The sequence below is a fragment of the Chelmon rostratus genome, chromosome 10, assembly GCF_017976325.1.
Source record: "Chelmon rostratus isolate fCheRos1 chromosome 10, fCheRos1.pri, whole genome shotgun sequence".
Lineage (NCBI taxonomy): Eukaryota > Metazoa > Chordata > Actinopteri > Chaetodontiformes > Chaetodontidae > Chelmon > Chelmon rostratus.
In genome coordinates, this window is record NC_055667.1 from 17,524,601 (window position 1) to 17,545,470 (window position 20,870).

General features: G+C 40.4%; 1 protein-coding gene across 4 annotated transcripts; it reads left to right on the plus strand.

Annotated features, from left to right (window-relative positions):
* The first annotated feature begins 1,442 nt into the window (after nt 1-1,442).
* uckl1b (uridine-cytidine kinase 1-like 1b) lies at nt 1,443-19,859 on the plus strand. Of its 4 annotated transcripts, none has more exons than XM_041946794.1 (15): nt 1,443-1,550; nt 7,364-7,557; nt 8,938-9,044; nt 10,866-11,036; nt 11,390-11,461; nt 12,546-12,735; nt 12,983-13,044; nt 14,307-14,323; nt 16,213-16,311; nt 16,440-16,533; nt 17,030-17,092; nt 17,232-17,354; nt 17,700-17,807; nt 17,889-18,045; nt 18,190-19,859. In XM_041946794.1, exons 1-15 carry the CDS (start codon nt 1,477-1,479, stop codon nt 18,267-18,269), a joined length of 1,611 nt encoding a protein of 536 aa, XP_041802728.1. In that variant the 5' UTR covers nt 1,443-1,476; the 3' UTR covers nt 18,270-19,859. The 4 variants fall into 4 exon arrangements, with proteins under 4 accessions (XP_041802728.1, XP_041802729.1, XP_041802731.1 ...); XM_041946795.1 differs by lacking the exons at nt 1,443-1,550; nt 14,307-14,323 and adding exons at nt 3,983-4,521; nt 15,506-15,525; XM_041946797.1 differs by lacking the exon at nt 1,443-1,550 and adding an exon at nt 3,985-4,521.
* The last annotated feature ends 1,011 nt before the right edge of the window (nt 19,860-20,870 follow it).

Below are 20,870 nucleotides of genomic sequence, written 5' to 3' on the forward strand. Positions count from 1 at the left end.
ACTGTTATTTTATCCATTTTGATGATGCACATAAATTGAGCTTTTTCAGTACACGATGACAAACACATTGAAAGAGTCCTTTATTATTACTTATTCAATATGGGACAACAAGGCATATGTATGTGTGTTTGTTTCTGTATTTAGTGCACTTAATATACCATGAAATAGGCTTGAAATAGGAGTGTTGTTGGAGCTTTCTAGTTACCCTGACTGTGTGTGGTGTGACTTTTGTACCTGGGGAAACAGCAGGCTCAAGTGTCTTCCCTTTGTCAGCAATGTTATTTCCAAAACCAAGGTTTATCCTTAGAAATCCCCTTAGACAGCCTGAGAATTTTACCCTTTTATTTGAACAACAGTGGTTCGTTTTGTATGCTACCTACTTCAAAAGCAGGAAATGGCATCTGCCTCTGTTGTTGGGGCCATTGTGATGAAACTGTCGAGAGTTTTAAGAGATGATGTTGTAGCTCATAACTGGTTATGATATATAGGTAACAGGTGAAATGAGACTAATGATGTATTAAAGATTTCCATATCTGAAATGAAGCTGTATAGAACCTAACATAGGAGGCATCAACACCTCCTTTGAGTCTGAACTGTTACAATTTTTCTCCCAAACTTGTTGTATTACCTGTGCATTAGTATCCCTCAACTAATTAATAAAAGTTTGTTGACTAAATTGTGTTAACTGTGTCAGCTTTTAAGTAAGTTTTGATAGCTGTAATTGCTAGAATAAGTATGGAAGTTTTGACTTGTCAAAGACAGGTGTACCTAATATTCATAGATAATTAATTAATAATGGCCAGGTTTAGGGGTTTTGTTTTGTACATGCTGAGTCACTCGCACACTTAAATGTAAGAGAGCCATCTTTAATTAAACAACACCTGTGATTTTCCTGCTATGACGAGCCAAAATGTCAAATGTAATTATAAAAATCAATAATTCTGCTTTCATAGCTGCAGAAGAATCTCTCCCAGTGTTAATAGTGTGCAAGGTAGGTTATTTCTTTCTATTTTTCTTATTTTCAGACATACAGATGAACCTGTAACAGTTACGTACTTTAGTTCTAACTGAATTTTAATTAAGTGTAATGTATCACAAAGTCAGAAAATATCTTAGAATTATATTAAATGTTTATAATATGACATATAACCGAATCACATAAAAAGTATAACAAAATAATAATGATAAAATAACACCAAAATTATAGAAATCTGCATTTAGATCTAAAATCTAACACGTGGCCTGCTGATCCTTGTCCATTGCCAGCTTTTGGAAAGGCCCTATATGATTATGATACTGTCCATGCTGTTGGTCGTTGATCGTGTGAACGGAACAGAAACATTCTGGGACTTGAAGTCCATCTCGGAGCTGATACAGGAGTAACCTTACGCTGGTGAAGTACGATACGCCTACAAGTCCCATGATTCCTCGGTGCTAAGAGCTCTCGCCCAAAAACTGATTGTCAATAGAATAGCAATGTCTGCCGTTAGCAGGGAAGAAAGGCTCGCAAAGATGGAGAACGAAGAGAAAACTTCCTCAGTATCGAACAGGTAAAATTTTGGGTGCTATTCGGAAGCCATTGAAATCAAAAAATGATTTTCTTGGCGACTTTTTCAAACATTTTCCGCTGACAGTTGGGTTCAGCATCTTTACGGAAACACGACCTGTCACACTGAATGCTTTAATGGGTACAGTTGTTGTACCTTATAAGTGACATGTCGCTGTAATGGCAACCAGGAAGTCACGGTGTAATTGCTAGTTTGTAACAGATGCCATTCAAGCTCGGCCTACTTTTAATCCGTCGCTTTGTCCACTGTTTCACTTGCTTGTAACAGTGGACATTTTACACGAGGTGCCACCCCTAATATAACTTCATTGTCATCTACTCAAACCAGGAAAACACAGCAAGAATAATTAAAAACACTTCACTACACATATGCTAACGTAGCGTGTATCGGGTGTAGGTAGAGATAGAGGAACAGCCTGAATAAAACAGTAAGACAGCTCATAGAAGAGCAGCATGGCATGGCGTTTTCTGCTGGCACGGCGACATGAGTGAATTGCTCATTTTCTGAACACATGTCCTGCTCTCAGGGGAAAATAGTTTATCAAACATTCGTTTCAGGTGACTAACAGTCTCTAAGTGAATATACATACAGATGTCGTGCCGTTACTGCTACTATTGACCCAGTTTGTCAGGTTCCTGAAACCACCCACATTTATACCAGCTACAACTTGGTACCCTACTGAGCCACAAGAGGGTGGTACTGCACTGGTCTGTCCACTGAGGGTTTGTTCCTGGTTGGTGGACTCACTCACAAGCATTAAAGTTATACTCACATGGTTACAGTTAACGTGGTAAAACCTTGTTGACATTACTTGAGCTGCTAAAACAAACAATCAAAGAGATATTTAGTGAGTAACTGGGAGTAAACACACAGGTTTTGAAGTGTATTTTGATGTGATGTGAAATTGGCAGAAATTTGAGAGCGTAACTTTCAGCCGAATAAAATGTAGTCCAACACAAAACCACCACAAAGCATAGCCTCAAGAATTACCAGGTGAATCAACACCTCCCTGACACACTCAGAACAAACATTAGACAGTTTACGGAGATTTTATTTAGCTGCACTGTTAAGGTAATGATTTACAACATATTGGACAAGTTATTTTGTCGACCCTCTGTATATATAGCTGCTTACATAAGTCTGCCCTAGTTTCTGAAATAGATCAGAATAAGCATTAGGAGTTTGGGTCATGTGACTTCCATTTTTCATTTAAGACATTCAGTTTCTTTAATGATTAAATTATGAAAGTTTAAATAGGTCATAAGAGACAAATGGATTTGTTCCGCATTATATTCTGCATCTGACAAATAGTCTAACATTTCTCTCACTGCCCTTGCAGTATTAGTAAGTTTTTCTTCAGCTGGGGCTTGTAACCCTTCTGTGCGTCTCTGTAGCCATAGTGAGTTAGCTGAATGTTTGGCATAGCAACCAGTTCAGGCTTCTTGTTTCGATGTGGCTTTCTTGCTTTGCAGCTGTCTTCTGACTGCAGTTTAAAGCAACATCGACAGTCCCGAAACTACGCTGAAGATCAGAAGAGAACACTGAATTCCCTTGTGTCTCTCCCCTGTGGTTTTAACAAGGAAGTAAACAGAAATGAGGTCTTGTCAAGTCCAAACTCCAAATATTTGGAAAGGCTTTAAATGTTGGTTTAAATCATATCCAGTAGCTTCTCTAAGCGGTGTGGTTCTGAAGCTGTGGCCTGGAAAACAATTAGTCTGTCTCCTCTGATCTCTGAGAATAATGATCTGTTTGTCTGTACAACAAGATGTGGCCTGGGAGGACTGTCAGTGTGAGCATGTGTGTGTTTATGTGTTGTATGTGTGCATTGCCAAGGGCCGTTCCTCAGACTGTCAGCTGACAGAGCAGTAGAGGTAGTGTTGGGTTTCATCATGCTGTTTTTTCTCCACTCTTTACTGCGAGTGAAATTAGGGAGGGGACATTGCTGTGTGTGTGTGTGTGTGTGTGTGTGTGTGTGTGTGTGTGTGTGTGTGTGTGTGTGTGTGTGTGTTTGCTGCCATGCTGACGTCTCCAGACTCTGGTGTAAGGCACACAGAGACATGGCGAGTCCCTGCAGGGGGAAAAGCACATTGCCTCCCCTCTGCCTTTACCCTCTCTTGTATTCTGTCTCTCTCCCCTCTCCATTTCTCCCACTCTTCACCTCCCCAACAGAGCCTGAAGCATCTCTGTTATACATTCGCTCAACTGTGTCAACATCGGAGGAGAATAATAGCTCACTGTTTTCTATTTTCCCTGCCCTCCCTGTTTTGTTTCTTGGTGTCTCTGTCGCTCTCTTCTGGTCCCTCTTCCACCTCCAGCCACATATTGCGACACTGACTGTCAAAGACAGATGACCCAAGCTTGGCATGTGTGTGTTTGTGTGTGTGTGTGTGTGTGTGTGTGTGCCAGGAGTGGGAAGGTCTGGCTCTAACCTGATGCTATTAATATCACCTAATGAACATAATCTGGAGGGTAGGTTATCCTCTTACATTTGTTGGCCGGACCACTGAGGGGAGGAGTGCAGAGCGAGTGAAAGAGGAGGGAAAAGCTGTGCTGTAGTTTCACACTGAGTGCGCTCTCTCTACAAGCTGCAGTGCCTTTTCTCTCCCTCTATTGCTCCACTGAATGGACGAAACAGAAAGCTAAAAAGATGCTTAAAGTTTCGTTTCTCATCTAAGCTGATACCCCTCGATATTTCCCAACCTCTCTCTCTCTCTCTCTCTCTCTCTTTGGATGTCTTGTACTAGAGGGCAGTGCTGTTAAGTGCTTTGTTGTGCTTGAGTGTATATATATATATATACCGAGTATACCTGTTGACATTAATATAGGTTTAAACACAACTAGGGGAGTACACACAGCGGAAACCACCCTTGTATTCTTCTCCAGTTATGAACTCGCTACCGGCTTACTCAGGAGCTAGAATATCTGGCTGTTGGACTCTAAGATCTGATGGCAGGTAAGTGCATTATATTTATTTATATACTTTTTTCACCCTTCTTTTCATTCTAATATCCCTATTATATACTAAAACAATTGAGTGTTTTTGCCTGTAAGAGACCCTGTAGGTGTTCTTTCTTCCAAATGTGGATAAACGGGATGGACCACTATGCAGTGCCTATAGGTGTCTGGATGTATAGCGCATAGGTTTTTGTTGACATGCTTTGGGAATGTTTGCATCTGTCACATAGTAACACGAATTATGTGTCAGTGACTGTAATACTGCTTTTCTTTAATAGTCCGTTACACAAATGAATGATTCGACACATATTGTAATGGAAAAGTAAGGAGTTGGTTTCGTTTTAGGTGTCTGAAGAGTTTCATCTGATGCAGTAACAGTAGAATACTTTATTGAGATGAACAATTAAACTACTTTTCACTTTTCAGAAATGTGTCATTATCACATATGTCTTTATCAATATAAGACATTATTCATACTGTTATATTGATTCTAGCTGTATGCTGTACCCCTAATGTCAATTGAACTGAGAAGTTGTAGTCATGGTCTGTACTGTACAACTTATAGTGTAAGCTGTGACCCTTGGTCTTATTAACTGCTACTATTATTGTTGACTCCTGCACACTGTTGGGGCTTAGATGGTTCCCCATGTCTGCTCAGGCAATCTGGTCACAGGTACCCTGCACTGTGACCTCATGACAACCTTTTGCAGTTGCATACATACATGAGTGCACGTAATGTTTAGCAGCACTGTGACTGTAACCACTGAGCAAGGGTATGATTCAGCACAGTGAACCAGGCTAATCTTTTATGGCACCCTGGTTTGGTTTTAACTGATAACAAATGGGGAGTGTGCTATGTCTCATGCATGGTCTATGTGTCCCTCTCAGTTTTATTCCTCTCCCTGGCTCTACCCAGGCTCAGGTGCCCTTGGTGCGATAAGATAAATTTTTCTCTCTCTTGTTTGCTTCCCCTTCTGACCCCTTGACACTCCACCTGGAGGGGTGTATGGCCTATATAAAGACATGGAAGCCGAGAGTTGACTGAAAAACAGAGAAATAGACATCTAGGACTGTTCTCTTACACCCAGCCTACTATAGTTATGGCATATGGATTTTTACATTCCTCACTGTATGAAGTGTGGATGTCTCGGATACTGCAGTAAGTGTTGCTAGCAGCTGTTACCTGGTTAGACTCAAGACTTTAGACTTCAGACCTAAAGAAACGTGTGTTTGTCAAACAGCTAATGCAGCATTTGTTTTGGTGATGCTACTTGGTGATCCGTCTTGTGCTATTTATTATTTGACATGAGGGAATTAATTGTGGCTGCTTTACTGACTATGCCCCAAGTAGTCTTCAGGCTATACTACTTTGTATAGACAATGCACCACAGTTGATTCAAACTTTTTCATATTAAACTGTAATGAGAGTTGCAAAGGCACTTGTCCATGGGAAGTTGTGTTCTACTCAGCAATGGGTTAGACCAGTTCTTTGTACTGTTGTGCTCTGCTCTGAATTTTAATTAGTCACAACCATTAACTGAATGTTAATGCTCATTCTTCTTCACATTTGTCTTGTAGCGTCAGAAAATAAAACTCCTGTTCTCTGGCTGAAGCAGTTAATATCTATATTGCCAGATACTGTGGCAGAAGTTGCAAAGTCATTACAAAAGTCTGTAGATGCAGTTTTTTTAGTGTTGAAATACAGGACACTCTCCTGTGGAAATCATCCGTGTTGTTGTTGTGTTGCACATGTGGTTGACCAACATGTTTATCTAGTTTGAATGGTTTATGCAAATTTGCTGGCTCCTACAGGAGTCTCAAACCTGTTTTGAATGAGCTCCTTGCCATTTGTTTACGAGGACATTTTTTCTGTTGTTCTCAATGGTACCACATCAATCCAGAGGTCTTAGTCATTGGTTGCTCCCTCAGCAGTAGTCATGTAGTTCAGTCAGCATTTTTCCACCTAGTTAATATACTGTATAATGAACTTTGGTACTATCAGCAGGTATGCTGTCGTTTGGACAAAGCTCACCTGTTGAAGTTTTTACATCTTCATGTATGTAAATTTTCACTCGAAAAAATATATTAAAATGATTGTGATGTGATTTTTGCTGGGGTCCGTATCAAACAAGCATGCTCCCTTATGTCTGGAGAATCCGATTTGTAGGCTGGGGCACCCCTATATCACCACAATGTTTCATTTATAACGTATGTTTTCACACATTTTACCTTTCTCAAAAAAATTGCAGCCAGCATGAGTGGTTTAGATATTGAACTTGGCCATGTTGTGATTCATCTGTTAGTTCACTGGGCCATTGTTCTTTTAAGTCCATCCCACAGTTACACGCCCAAACTAACGTCTGCTTTTTGCAGTGTGCTGCAATCATGCGTCACACACAAGGGAGACAATGAAGGAGCTTTTTAATTAAGGACAAGCTGTAGATTACGTTTGTGTCTTATTGTCATGACTATCTTGTTCTTGCCATGCCTTATTGCCTGTTTAACACCGACTGTCACCACTGTTCAAATGCAACTCCTGACACAAGGGCACTAATGAGCAGTGGCACTAACTGGTGTTGTGCTGTCTTTCACTGTGTAGTTTATTAAGTTAAATGTAAACCATGGAGACCAAAAGCTGTATAATTACATATCACTTGATAAGATGTACGTGTTCTTAATGATGGTGCTCTTGCTTTTGCCTGTGAGAAAAAAGAAAGCCAACAAACAAGAAGTTGCTCTTGTGTGCAAGACCAGTGGTTTGTCAAGTTTCATAAAATGTGCAATGTTCCTTTACTCAAAACAGTGATTGCAAACTCTGTTGTGTGTTTGTTGCTTTCCAGTGGAGGTGGTGAGGGATCACTGGACCGGCTTCTCCCCGCAGTAAGCACAGGCCTTTCACCCAGAAAAAGGACCACCAGCCAGTGCAAGTCTGAGCCTCCTCTCCTACGCACCTCCAAACGAACCATCTACACTGCTGGCCGCCCACCCTGGTACAACGAACATGGAACACAGTCCAAAGAGGCCTTCGTCATTGGTAGGACACTCACAGAGATGTATTTCACAGTGTAGCAACACTGATGTTTTCATTCCTTCTATATCTTTTTTTCATTTAGAGTAAATTCTCCTATGACTTTGCATTCTCATATATCAGAATGCGCTCTTTACAGTCTTTTAATATACAGTCTTTTTAAGAATCAGTTTTTGATACTGAAGAAAAAAGCAGCCCTACATTAAATCAAGAACTGAATCTTAATTTGAAATCTAAAAACACTTTTGAGCTTGTAGGTCTTTTGGGAACAGGAGTACTTATGTTTTGGAAACAAAGTTAACGGATTCCCATGTACAAGCAGGTTAGAAGTGTCTTTTGCAGAAAAAAGCAATCACTGTGTTTATTGCTAATGGGTATTGACAGGCTCATTCAGTGTCGGTATTGACATTTTAAATGAGTTAGATGTGACTCTGCTTTGTCACTGAGAAGTATTGTACATATAGTAGGGCAGTGTTCTGTGCAAAGGATTTTAATTTCTGAAAATACTTTCAGCTGCTAATGAGGATGTTTACCTTAAAGGGGCAGTTCATCCCAAAATCAAAAACAGATATATTTTCTTCCTTTTACCTGTAGAGCTCTCTTTCTACCTAACTACATCTGCCAGCTGTGTCATTGTGAATTGTGCATCTACTCATGGACAAGAGACTTGTGCTTGTGACAGCACAGGATGTAACCATTAAATGCGTAACATTTGGTCGCGGTATTGGTTGTGCAATAAACTAATCTTCCTTCTGTGCGGTGATACAATTGAAGGGGATTGTTTGGGAGAAAGAAAATAGTTCCTACATGAAACTGCTCATGAAAATGTACTGTTAAGGTCATGCATGTCCAAACTATTCCATAAAGGGCCGTGTGGCGGAGGAGCACACCAGGCTGGACTCATTTAATCAGCTGATCCCAGTCTTCAGCTGATAATTAGTTGATCTCTTGACTGGTTGCAACAAAAACCTGCAGTCGCACGGCTCTTTATGGAATAGTTTGGACATGCCTGGTTTAGGTGCTTTGAGCAACACAAGTCATCTAGTTGCATTATACTCCAGACCTCAGCAACTCACACAAAAACAATCCAGATGGATAAATAGCACTCGCAATATAGGTAAGAGGAAAATATAGTTTTTGGATTTTTGGGTGAACTATCCCTTTAAAGAACCTTACCAACCCTTAAAGAAAGCCCCGGTCTCTGTTTCTACCTGCCTCTTGCATGCAAATGATAGCCTAAAGCAACCTCAACAATCAGGGTGTCATGTCAAGCTAGCACTAGTAGTGTGCATTCCCGCTAAGCAAAGGTATTTTAAAAGTATGCTTGTGCCACTGAACATGCATGCAAGCATTACATAATGCGTTCATGTCAATGGTCTGTTACAGGTCTGTGTGGCGGCAGTGCTTCAGGAAAGACAACTGTGGCCAGGAAAATAATTGAAGCTCTAGATGTTCCATGGGTTGTACTACTTTCTATGGACTCTTTTTACAAGGTGGGCATATGTGTGAAGTATGTTTGCTATGTATTGATGGTCTGTACGTCCAATTGCATGCAGCCATGCACCTGTTAATAAATATTGTAATGTTAAGATACTGGTTGCCTATTACTCAAAATGTAGGTTTACCTGGGTTTTGACCCCCTTTACACCTTGCGTCTCATATCCAGATTGCATCTAGATATGATTCAACATGATTACATTTACACCTGGTGTTACCAGTGTCCACATTTAGATCTGACTGCCATGCAGTCACTCTGTCCAGCTTGTTGTTGTTGTACTTCTTCCTTCTTACAGCCTCCTCTCATTTGCATGGGTCGTGAAGCTGCACTGTTGTACTAACTTTTGATTGCTTTTTAAAGTGGGTGAAGAAGCCTTCTGCATTGTATGAATGAATGCTGTTTTATGCATTTCCTTTATTTCAGCTGTGGTCAGTGGCACCACTATCTGGAGTATGATATGGATATGAGAGGTGATGGAGACCTTTATGGATGAAGACTGGGTGTCAAACATACGTATACAGCATCAAATTTTTTATTTTATTTGTGGAAGACTGCAACTAGTTTCATCCAGTTATTAGTGTATTTTGTTGTTGTATGTGGATTGAATGCACAATTGCTTTCACACTTGTGTGCAATATGGTCACAATGTGCCCCTGCATGTCTTTACATCAATCCAAATGTTTTTAGATAAAATTTTAACATCAAATAAGTCCAAGGAATCACTTCCTCCTTTTACTATTACTTAATCTCTGTCTTGTATGGCTGCTAACCCCCGAGTGGCCTCAAGGAAAGGTTGGAAAGAGTGAGGCTGAGTGCAAAAGACAGAGTGAAAGAAGAGAAGAAATAGGATTGCCTTTTGGATCCCAGAGGGAAAATGAGGATAAGAGGAGTGACTGGAGAGAAAGGAAACGGAAAGGATGAAATATTAGGAGGCGGATGAGTCAAAGGAGAAGCACAGTGGTGAGCGAATTGGGGAGAGAAAATGAGTGGTGGAGAGCAATCAAGCAAGAGCCATCATTCTTGCCCCTCTATACCTCCACCCACTCTCTGGTTATGTAATCCAGTCACAATCTGACAACAGCAGTTCAGACTGTGCAGAGTGGGAGGGATTTACCACTGGCCAGTGGGACTGTAGCCCTCACCACGCTGCAGTACCAGAGGTCGGCATTCAAAACGTTTCGGCGAGTATTTATAACTTTAAATTTATATCTCCTGTTCTTCTGTTGGGGTTTCCTCATGTTTGCGCACAGCCCCCAGAGAGCCTGTAACACTGGTTTATCACATTAAGTGTGTAATCAGTTCATTTGAGAAGAGGGTGTTGCTGTTCTGAAACTGCCAAACACCAGATCTGGGGTTTTAATGCTCAGCCACCCTTAGGGCACACAAACACACAAACACGCCCGTGTGCACACACACACACACACACACACACACTCACACTCACACTCACACTCACACACACACACCTCCTGGTACAGACGTCATAGTGGCACATGATGTTCTCCTAAATTTAGGTCTGCTAACTTCTACTGCTCTTGAATAGCAATTTGTGTTTTTGCACAGGCTTAAGTGAATTATGTGCCCAACCAATATTTCAGCACGTGTAGTTATTAGAATGCATTTATGTAAAATTGTTTTATCAGTCATTTTTAAAATTCTCAATAAACAAATGTTAATGTGTTTGTCTAAGCAAGAGCCAGAAACTGAGCGACAAACAAGTATTTTGCTCAGGAAAACATTTTCTGTTGTGCTTGGAAAGCATCATTATTGTGGCAAGTTTACTGTAAAGTCATTCCAACATTGTTGTGATCCTCAGGTCCTGTCCTCAGAAGAACAAACTCTGGCAGCCAGTAATGACTATAACTTTGACCACCCCGATGCCTTCGACTTTGATTTGCTGACACACACCCTGCGCAAGCTCAAACAGGGCAAGAGCGTAAAAATCCCTGTGTATGACTTTACGACTCACGGGAGACAGAAGGAGTGGGTGAGGATGAACGCACACACACACGCCCATGGAGATGCACTTTGTAAGTTAATGAGTAGCATGTCAGAGTTGCTGAATATAATCTCAGTTTCTCGATTACCTAAGAGGGTTTTAATCTCCCTCGCTAGAGGTTTAGAGTCACATTGCAAATCTGCTACTCCAGATGGTCACTGACAAACCATTACTGTGATTTCTGTCTTCTTGTTTTAATACTTCATTGTCCATTAACTACGATTACACATTCTCTCATTGGTAGTCAAATTCTCATGGTGACGATTGTTGAAATATACATATGTATGTACTTCCTGTATGTTTATATACTGTAATAATACATGCACGTGTGTCCACCACAGAAAACCGTATATGGAGCCAGTGTTATCATCTTTGAGGGAATCATGGCCTTCACAGATAAAAAGCTCTTGCAGGTAGGGCAAGGTTATTGTCCACTAACATGTTCAGCTGGCCAGTGGAACGTGCTGGAGTCAGGCCGATATTTGTCTGTGCATGTGGTCAAACATGTTTTTCTATGCGTATGTGGGAGGGATCGTTCTCCCCTCTTTTTGCCAGTTTTGTAAACCTACGCCAACCTGTGTTGTCCATGCAAAATATTATCCACCACTTTAAGTGTACAATGTGGGATTAAAATGTGCGATTTCAAAATTCAGAACCGTGGATTGGAAACTGATATATCGGCCAGTTTCACAGTTATACCAATATCTGCACATGTTGCCAAATCCCAAGGATACTGTACATTTGAAGTGATCCAACAGTCCAATAGAGCACGCTGACAGGCTTATTTTTCAACTGTAAAATAACACATATTTAACAGATTTATCCTCAATCCATACCTCTGCCTTTTACTGGGAAATTGACAGATATTTTAATACACAGACTAATACAACAAACTTAATGTTTAGGTACTGTTGAAGGTCTATTGATATGAGAGATAATTATAAGCATTGGAGAAAGTAGTATTTTCAACAACTATGAGTTGAAAATGCTTTTTTTTATTTTTTATTTACCAGCTGTTTGATAACATAGTGGATAAATATGAGTATGCCTGCAACTTCCATATTTTAAAAAAAACATTGGTCCTTTAATCCTGCTTTCAGGACAGAAGTAGGTCGAGCACATACTTGTTGTAATGAGTTGCCAGCTGACAGAAATAAACAGAATAAATTATAAAGGTTAATTAAGAGCCACCACACACTTATACTTCCATTGTGATCTTTTATTCTAAAAGGCATCAAAGTGTTTCAACAGCTAAATTGTCCTTATCAGGGTTAATTTCTAGCACTGTAAACTTCATCTTTTAGATGTCTTGACATAATTTATATATGATGACACAACTGTAAGCATAATTATGCTCCAAGAGTTTGACACGAAAACACTGCGAAGAAGCTAAGAATAGAGTCCAGAAGGTATATTTAGCTTGCCATTATCTTTGTGCCATAAAATTTCATGTTCAGCATGTTAACATATTCTCTCTGTTTCGTGTTATCCTGTCAGTTGCTGGACATGAAGATTTTTGTGGACACGGACTCTGACATCCGGCTAGTGCGTCGGCTGCGGAGGGATATTACAGAGAGGGGCAGAGACATTGAAGGTGTCATCAAACAGTACAACAAGTTTGTCAAGCCAGCGTTTGAGCAGTACATTGAACCCACCATGCGCCTGGCAGATATTGTGGTGCCTCGTGGTGCGTACATACGCCATACACACTTATTTACATTTATACAGGTTCAGTATTACAAAACAACTACTGTAACACTAGTAATATAAAAAGGAATAAACTCAGTGAACATTGCAACAAAGAAAATAACTCTATTTAAGCATGTTTCCTTTGGAATTAGTCAAATTATCTTGTGTTTTACTGCTGTTAAACTATGTTATCACTCTCCTTTTGATTCCATGCCACTTTGTTTTTGTGTTTGTTGTCCTGTCAGGTGGTGGCAACATGGTGGCCATCGATTTGATCGTGCAGCATGTCCACAGTCAGTTGGAGGAGGTAAGACAGGTCACACTTACAGGCCGGCATACATACTTACACACACAAACACACACACTGGCACACAGAATGTGTCATGCAGGTTTATAACACAGGTGCATATTAATGCACAGAAGGGAACTGTGACCCGACCTGGTGGTATTATTTTTTTTGCTTGGTTTTCGACCAAAAACATGTTGCTGTTAGAGCTGAAAGGATGTAATTTAATCTATGGGTGATTAGCTGGATGTAGTTGAAACCAGCACTTAATTTTGTTAAATACAAGCTCTATCACTCCCTCTAGTGGATAGAAAATGCACTGCACATATTTTATTGGGGACAAATGTGCATGATTGCTCCAGGCTTTTCAGGACGTCTAAACAGAACATGTGAGTGAAGTAGATTACTTTGCTAAGTATGTAGTTATTGATTGTAGTCCTGAATAATCCTCAATTGTAATTATATATACGAATATTGCAATTTTGACCATAATTATAATGTTTTCTCAATTTCTTTTTCTTATTTGGTGCAAAGTAAAACTGTAAAATTTTCACTCTTGCTGCCTGTGTCTAATTATGGTTTAAAATTTGCAAATTTACTTAATTACACCTGATCACAGTTACAGCCCTAATGATAAGATGATACAGAATAAATACTTAATAGTCATCATCTCATAAGAGTCTAAATTTAAAGCCAAAGTGTTGTGTTTTAACTTTTAGGACAAAGAAAAATGTTTGTCAAATATGTAGTTGTTTTACTTTGGTAAAACAACTTTTTAAATACACTAAAATCTGTGAAGAATGCGAGTATATCCCTTAAAATACACTTTCAGGACAGAATTATGTGAATGGCAAACATGTTGTAATGATGAGCTGGCTGAAAAAATCAACAGAAAAGCTTTTGAGGATTAATCAGGAGTCTGCAGACATTTGCAACTGTAGTGTTTAGAAAGTGTCAAGTGAATTGATCACATAACATTTAATATTGTGGAGCAATTAAGTCTGATACATAATTATGTGTCATTAATTGCACGACCATGGTTCATTCTGCTTGCTCTTCAGAAGAAGCCTTGCGATAGTGAACCAGAGTGTTGTTGCTTTTGACTTTTGGATCGGAACTGTCACCAGAGGCACAGTTGTTCATGGGGAGCACTTTGTGCCACAGTGCAGTTTGCTTTGTTCCCTCCCCACTATACACACACACATTAACACACATGCTGCTGATGGACTGCTCTCTCACTCTCTCTCCACCACCACCACCCCAAATCCCTCCATGGCTCACAGCGCGAGCTCAGCGTCAGGTAGAGTGGCCTTTATCCTGTCTGTCTTTCTCTCCTCACCATCTGTCCAGTTCCCCAACTGCTCCAGCTTCTTACTGGGAGAGGGAGGAACATAAGCCAGCAAAACCAACCTCTACCCTCTACTGATCTGCTGGCTGCATGGCACATCACCAGGCGGCACTGTTGTACCTGTAAAGCAAACATACCTAATTAGTCATCAGTATTAAGACTGTGGCAGAATATGTAAAGAACTCGTCCACACCAGCATGGAATAAATATAAAAACTGCATAAAAGCCGCTGTCACCATTTGAAAGTCAAACTAAGATCAAAAGTTTGGATTTGGTGTGGTGCAGCCAGCATTTAATGCAGAGACGTTGGTTTTCCTTCTCTCTATGTACAAGAGAAATGACAACTCACACTCTTCCTGCCTTCTGTGTCTAAAAATACAGCAATGAGTCAAGTCACTGACCCCTCCTTTCAGCGACAACAAGAAGAAGAGAGAGGGTGACTCTAACAGAAAGTGAGAGAGAGGAAGCTCTTGCTACAGCTATTGTTGACTATCATATACCTCAGCCACAGAGAAAGTTTCCAATACCCTACTACAAAGCGCTGAGTTTTTCCATTGAATGTCGGCCACAGCATCTAAGACAGAGAGAGAGGAAGTGAGCTTGGTGTCTGTCTTTAGACACAGGATGTGCTGGGGCCTGTGAGCTGAAATACCAACCTTTACTGTTCTACACGGTGAAAGAGTGACAGCCACACGATAGCTTGCGCACCTCCCACGCAAACACACAGTGGATGCATGTGTGTAGATGTCAAAATCTGCAAAAAAAAAAAAAAAGAAAATTGTTCTCTGTTTTACCCAAGCATCTGTAAAGATCTTTGAAAGCATGGTTTGTTACTTCATTTCTCCTCTGAATCATGATACACATACAAATTGATAACATATGGAACATTGTTTGCCTTAAAGCATCAGTTTACCTCGGCGGTAAGCGTCATTTCCGAGACACTTGACATTTTCGAGTCTCAGCTGTCACACTTTTCACTGTGTGTGATCATCCCTTCATCCCTTCATCCACCTGATGTTGTGTCTCTTCTCATTTTTTCCTCCTCTTGTCTGTTTTTTTTTTCTTTTTTTTTTGTCTTTCTCTGTCCCCCTCTGTTGTCATTGTTGTTGTTTCGTCAAAAAACTCTCCCCATAGAGGAAACTTCGCTGGGATATGTGAGCAGATTTGCTATGATTTCTCTTTTCTTTGCATCTGGCTAATGTGTTTCTCAGTGACATCGTGGATACTATAGTGTCAACATGACTGCACTGAGTAACAGCGTGTCTGTTCCTCTATAGAGCCCAGGGTAGACCTAGGCTAACTAGATATTCAAACCTAATGTTTGCGTGGAGTCCTAGGGAATTATTACAAGTATTAGAGACCTATAATGGAAAATAATCATCATGCATTTATTTATATTACACAGTGATTTTTTTCCATTTATTTCAAATACATATATATTATGTTAGTAATTCTGAAACGGATCAGTTGACCTGTCTAACTTCTTTTCCATCATCATGGTCTCTGTGCTGTTGTAATTTTCCACTAAAATACTCAACACTAGCACCGTGTGCTTTGCAAATTTTGTGCGTCTGCCTTTTCCCAAGTAATCCTATTAGAGTGGTTACACACTACCACTATCAACTTTCCTCTAACTGCTACTGAAAAATTATTTCTAATGTATTTTGATTTTTGCATGTACTTACACGTCTGTGTGTTTGTTTTCTGGATGTGCACACATTACATATTGTACACATGCGTGCAAAGTGTTTATGTGTGTTTATGTGTCTGTCCATCTTCCCTCTTTCCGCTCCTCTCACCCTGCACTGCCCCCACTCTGCTATTTGTTTCCGTGGTTACAGGGCGGCCCTGGCTTCTGCACACCAGGCACAACCCCTCCCCCAGACCCTCAGCGTTCTGGAGAGCACACCCCAGGTCAGGGGCATGCACACCATCATCAGGTAATAGCTGAGAAACATGATTTGTTGCATGAACAGCTACATCTGTTTCCATTAAAAAAAAACAGCTGTGCAGCAGCTAACACCATTATAAATCTGCTATCGTTCTTTTCCTAATCACCCACATGTAGAAACAAGGAAACCAGCCGCGATGAGTTCATCTTCTACTCCAAGAGGTTGATGCGTCTGTTGATCGAGCGGGCGCTCTCCTTCCTCCCCTCGCAGGTGCCAAACACTGACAGATACTGTTAATTAATTCATAGCACTGCATGAAGGTTCTGTAATCCTTTGTATTAAGTAGGACCATTAGATACCTGGGCGTAGATGGAGACATGTGTAGGAGAAAAAAAGCGTTAGATAACTGATGGATAGACAAAAGCTGACGAGACACAGCAACAGAGTGAGACACAGTACATTATGTGGCCTTGAAACGTGGGAAGAGTATTAAAAGATAAAGATTAATGGAAAAAGAACAAGTGCTTGTATTTGCTAAAAAGAGAATCAGATGTACGTACACATGAGCATGGAAACTTGTCAGGTCACCACAATGGAAAGTTTCCGTACCTTAACCGTAAGATACAGATTTGCATTACACAAACACACACGACTGAGAGTTTGAAATTCACTGTAGCTGGTCACAAACTATTTTCCTGACTTCTTATAGCACACTATAGCAATCAGCACTGTGCTCATACTGTTCCTATTTTTAATGTTATCTCAGGTCCACACAGTCCAGACCCCCCAGGGAGAGGATTATGAAGGCAGAACTTTCCACGGGAAGAGGGTGAGTGAACTCCATTTACATCCTGCCGTCTTCTATTTTATTTTATTTTTTTATTTTAAAGCCCATTCAAAGGAGTTTTGTCTCTACCTAAACTGATGCAACTAACTTCTGTTTCTTTCTTCGTTTCATTTTTCTTTAGATCACAGGCGTGTCTATCCTTCGAGCCGGGGAGACCATGGAGCCGGCTCTGAGGGCCGTCTGCAAAGACGTCCGCATCGGAAAGATCCTCATCCAGACCAACCAGGACACAGGAGAACCAGAGGTGCAGATTTAAATAGTGGTTTATGGGTTATAGAATTTGTGTAAAAGCTATTGCTGTAATTGTCCTACAAACACCTTTAATGTCATAAATTTGGCAACTTCCAAGCAATCTGTGCTTTCTCACATATTAACATATTCTTTGATAATATCTCACAATGAGTTTCTTGTAGTTTGGCATGCCCCCGTTCTTTCCAAAGACTCCTTGCTCATCTACATGTCCTTTCTAGGAAATTCTCAGGTTGGGGGATTTCTGCATATTGCCACCCATGATGCAGGTACAGGATGGTACTGGTCATGTATTTTAGGTGTTGATGTTAACCCACATCCTGCCTCTGAACACTTTCAGCTTCATTACCTGCGTCTACCAAAAGACATCAGTGAAGATCACGTGATTCTGATGGACTGTACTGTGTCGACCGGAGCTGCCGCCATGATGGCTGTTCGAGTCCTGCTGGTGGGTGCGCCTAATTGCTCCCAAGTCAGTGGACTGCTTCCCTCATGTAGCCTATTTTCATGGCCGTGTTTTCATTTTCAGGACCACGATGTTCAGGAGGACAAGATCCTGCTGGTATCTCTGCTCATGGCGGAAATGGGAGTCCACTCAGTGGCCTACGCGTTCCCACAAGTCAAGATCATCACCACAGCTGTCGACAAGAAGGTCAATGATCTCTTCCACATCATACCTGGCATAGGTAAGTAACAGAAAAAGAGTGTGTGTAAGTCATTTTGCACTATATTTACTTTTTGTCCACATGACCTGCTTTATGTAAACATGATGTCAGCTGTGATTTTTCAGTTTTAACTGACGTGTTGCCACCTGTTTTTTGTCATTGTAGGAAACTTCGGGGATCGATACTTTGGAACAGATGCACCCCCCGACTGGAGCGATGAAGAGATGGATGAGCCCAGTTACTGATGAAGTTGTTGATTTGTGGATTATATAATTCTATTAATTTTTCTTTTTAAATGGAGAGCACTGATCAGTTGGGCTGTGCCCCTCGGAGGACAATAGGAGGACATGCTTTACCTCTGTTGGGGTGTAACGTGCATCCTTCAAGGGCCGAACAAGGCGCCCTAAAAAATAAACTGAAAGAAGGGCAAGACATTACAAATGTACAGTCACCTTGTTGAAACCTTAAATTATTATTTTGTCTGTAAATGCTGTTGTGGAAAGTTGTATTATAAAGTCTGAAATATTTTTATATATACAGTATGTTGCTACTGTAAGTCCAAATGTTTTATTTTATTGTTTAAATAGTGTAAATCTCTATTGAAAGTTGCAGGCATGTTGCTTTAAAGAGATATATCTAGCCTTAAAGCCGTGAGCTGTGGACGACACAACTGAATGTGAATTTGCACATGCGGTAAAAGAAGGCAAAAAAAAAAAAACATTTTAAGGTTATTTTTGACCACATACCTTCCTCACAACTTTCACAAAAGTTAAATCAGAACATGAACTCGTGTTGCTCAACTTCTATCGCCATGAGCACTTTCTGAAGGACCATTCAATCGGAAAATGTGTAGGTGTATCTGTCTTTTTTTTTTTTTTTTTTTAGCTCTCTGGTTCAACCTTCTCCTTCTCTGCGGATGCTGACCTAACCAGTTGAAACGGCGTTGAAAACCGTTTCATTATACAGCTAAAAGTATGCACTTATTGTGTATATTTATGCAGCATGTCCTTCATTTACATATTTGGATATGGATAGACCTGACCAGTCAGCAGGCAAGTCATATATCTTTTTGCTGCTGTGAAAATGGGTCATCTACATTTAACAAACACAGATTAAGTGTTTATTTCAGTCTCACACGTTCTGATTTATGCTTCTGTTTTTCATGCAGAAGATGGAATTGTTTTGTTTTTTTGTTCTTTAAAAAAAAGGGCTGTGGAGTTCACAAAGTCATGCCAGTGCCTGATCTTTTTACTCAGTGCTGAAGTGAATGAGATCTGTCTGGAGTTGGTGCCTATTTAATATTGCCTTGTTGTTTGAAGAAAAATGTTGACGGTTTGCCAGATGTTTGGGTCGCACTCCATAATATTCATCCATATGGTTGTTTGAATGGATGCAATGAGACATCAGAAGGAGCGCTGCATGCAGAGTTAATTCTGATATCATTATGTTCTCTGTTGAGTTACGTTCATATGATGTTCTCCTCTGCAAGTTCACATTATCATTATACAGATTTCAGTGGATAATAAGTACAAATGCTTTTATTTTGGCTTACATTTCCACAACATTAAGGGAATAAAATGCATGAAATGAGATGTGTTGAAAATGTAAACGTGCAAACCAGTCGCACTCGCTACAAGTACTGTTACTACTGTTGGCTCACCATTACTTTCCCATTCAGTCACCTGCAACTGTACAGTGTGTGTTACCACTGAATACAACTGTTGGTGAGTCATTCTGTTCTGAAAATCCATCGATTGTCTTCGCAGCCTCAGTGTTTGACTCTTTACTTCTGCTGCATGTTTTTATATAATTTAATAAAAGTGCAATAGAGCTTTTACATTGCCCCCAGTGCATTATTTCCTCTGTGTCAAATGTGAATTTTGTGAACCTGGTGTTCAGCAAGCTCTTAGTCACAGCAGCAGGGTTATTAAAACACATAACGCACAAAAAGTAACGTTTAAATCAGCTGCACTTTTTTTTTTTAAATCAAACATTTCAAGACAGAAACATCACCTCTTTGAACGCGAACAGGAAGGATATTGTGGTTGTCCTCTTCTCATGGAAAGGAACCTTGATATCTTCCATCACTTTCCATAATTATCACTCTTGACAGCTGTCGAGACGCCAGCCACGGCAAAGTATGATTGACACAAATTTGATGAGGCTGATGGACAATTACAAACGGGCAGCCTATTAGGCAGATATTGACCCACAAGAGGCATCTTTTTTCTGAGGGAGGAGGTGTGAGAAGGACGGGCAAAAGACACGCAAGAGCTAAGAATACCAGGAAGGTCAGAGGCAGCAGTTTCATTCCTGTGCTGCGCTACTTCATCTGCTGTTAAATATGCAGCTGTCATAGATCCTTCTGCAACATTTAAAGTGTCTGTCTTTCGATTAAAATGTTAGGAGTTAATTCAATTTGTTAAGCTGGCTGCTTCCTGCATTTTTAAGTCAGCATTTTTTAATCATTTCCTCTGCACACACACACAAACAAATTTTTTAAATTAGTATTAAATTCATTTAAATGCAGTTCAGATGTGTTGTTTTTCTTTTTTCGTGACTAAATGTATGAGAGCTTGATGCTGGTCCTTTGAATGGAGATGTCAGTGGAAAGTTCACCACCAGCACTGACAAACAGGAAGGTGGTGCGTCTGTGTGAGAGTTGCATCCCCATTGGTAGTACAGAGCACGATGAGGTCACAGCTTATAAGGGGTGGCCTTTTTAACTCAGCGACCTGTGTTTCTTTTTCATCCTCATGTCATGAGCTCTGCTCCAGGTTGCTCTGCTCTCTTCCTGTGCGCCTTCTTTCGGCCTCGACTTCAGCGCGATGAAGACTGCTTCCCCG

Coding starts and splice junctions, on each gene's coding strand:
- uckl1b (XM_041946794.1), top strand. CDS start 1,477: ATGTCTGCCGTTAGCAGGGAAGAAAGGCTCGCAAAGATGGAGAACGAA. Junction 1,551..7,363: donor ACTTCCTCAGTATCGAACAG/GTAAAATTTTGG, acceptor GTTGCTTTCCAG/TGGAGGTGGTGAGGGATCAC. Junction 16,312..16,439: donor GGCATGCACACCATCATCAG/GTAATAGCTGAG, acceptor ACCCACATGTAG/AAACAAGGAAACCAGCCGCG.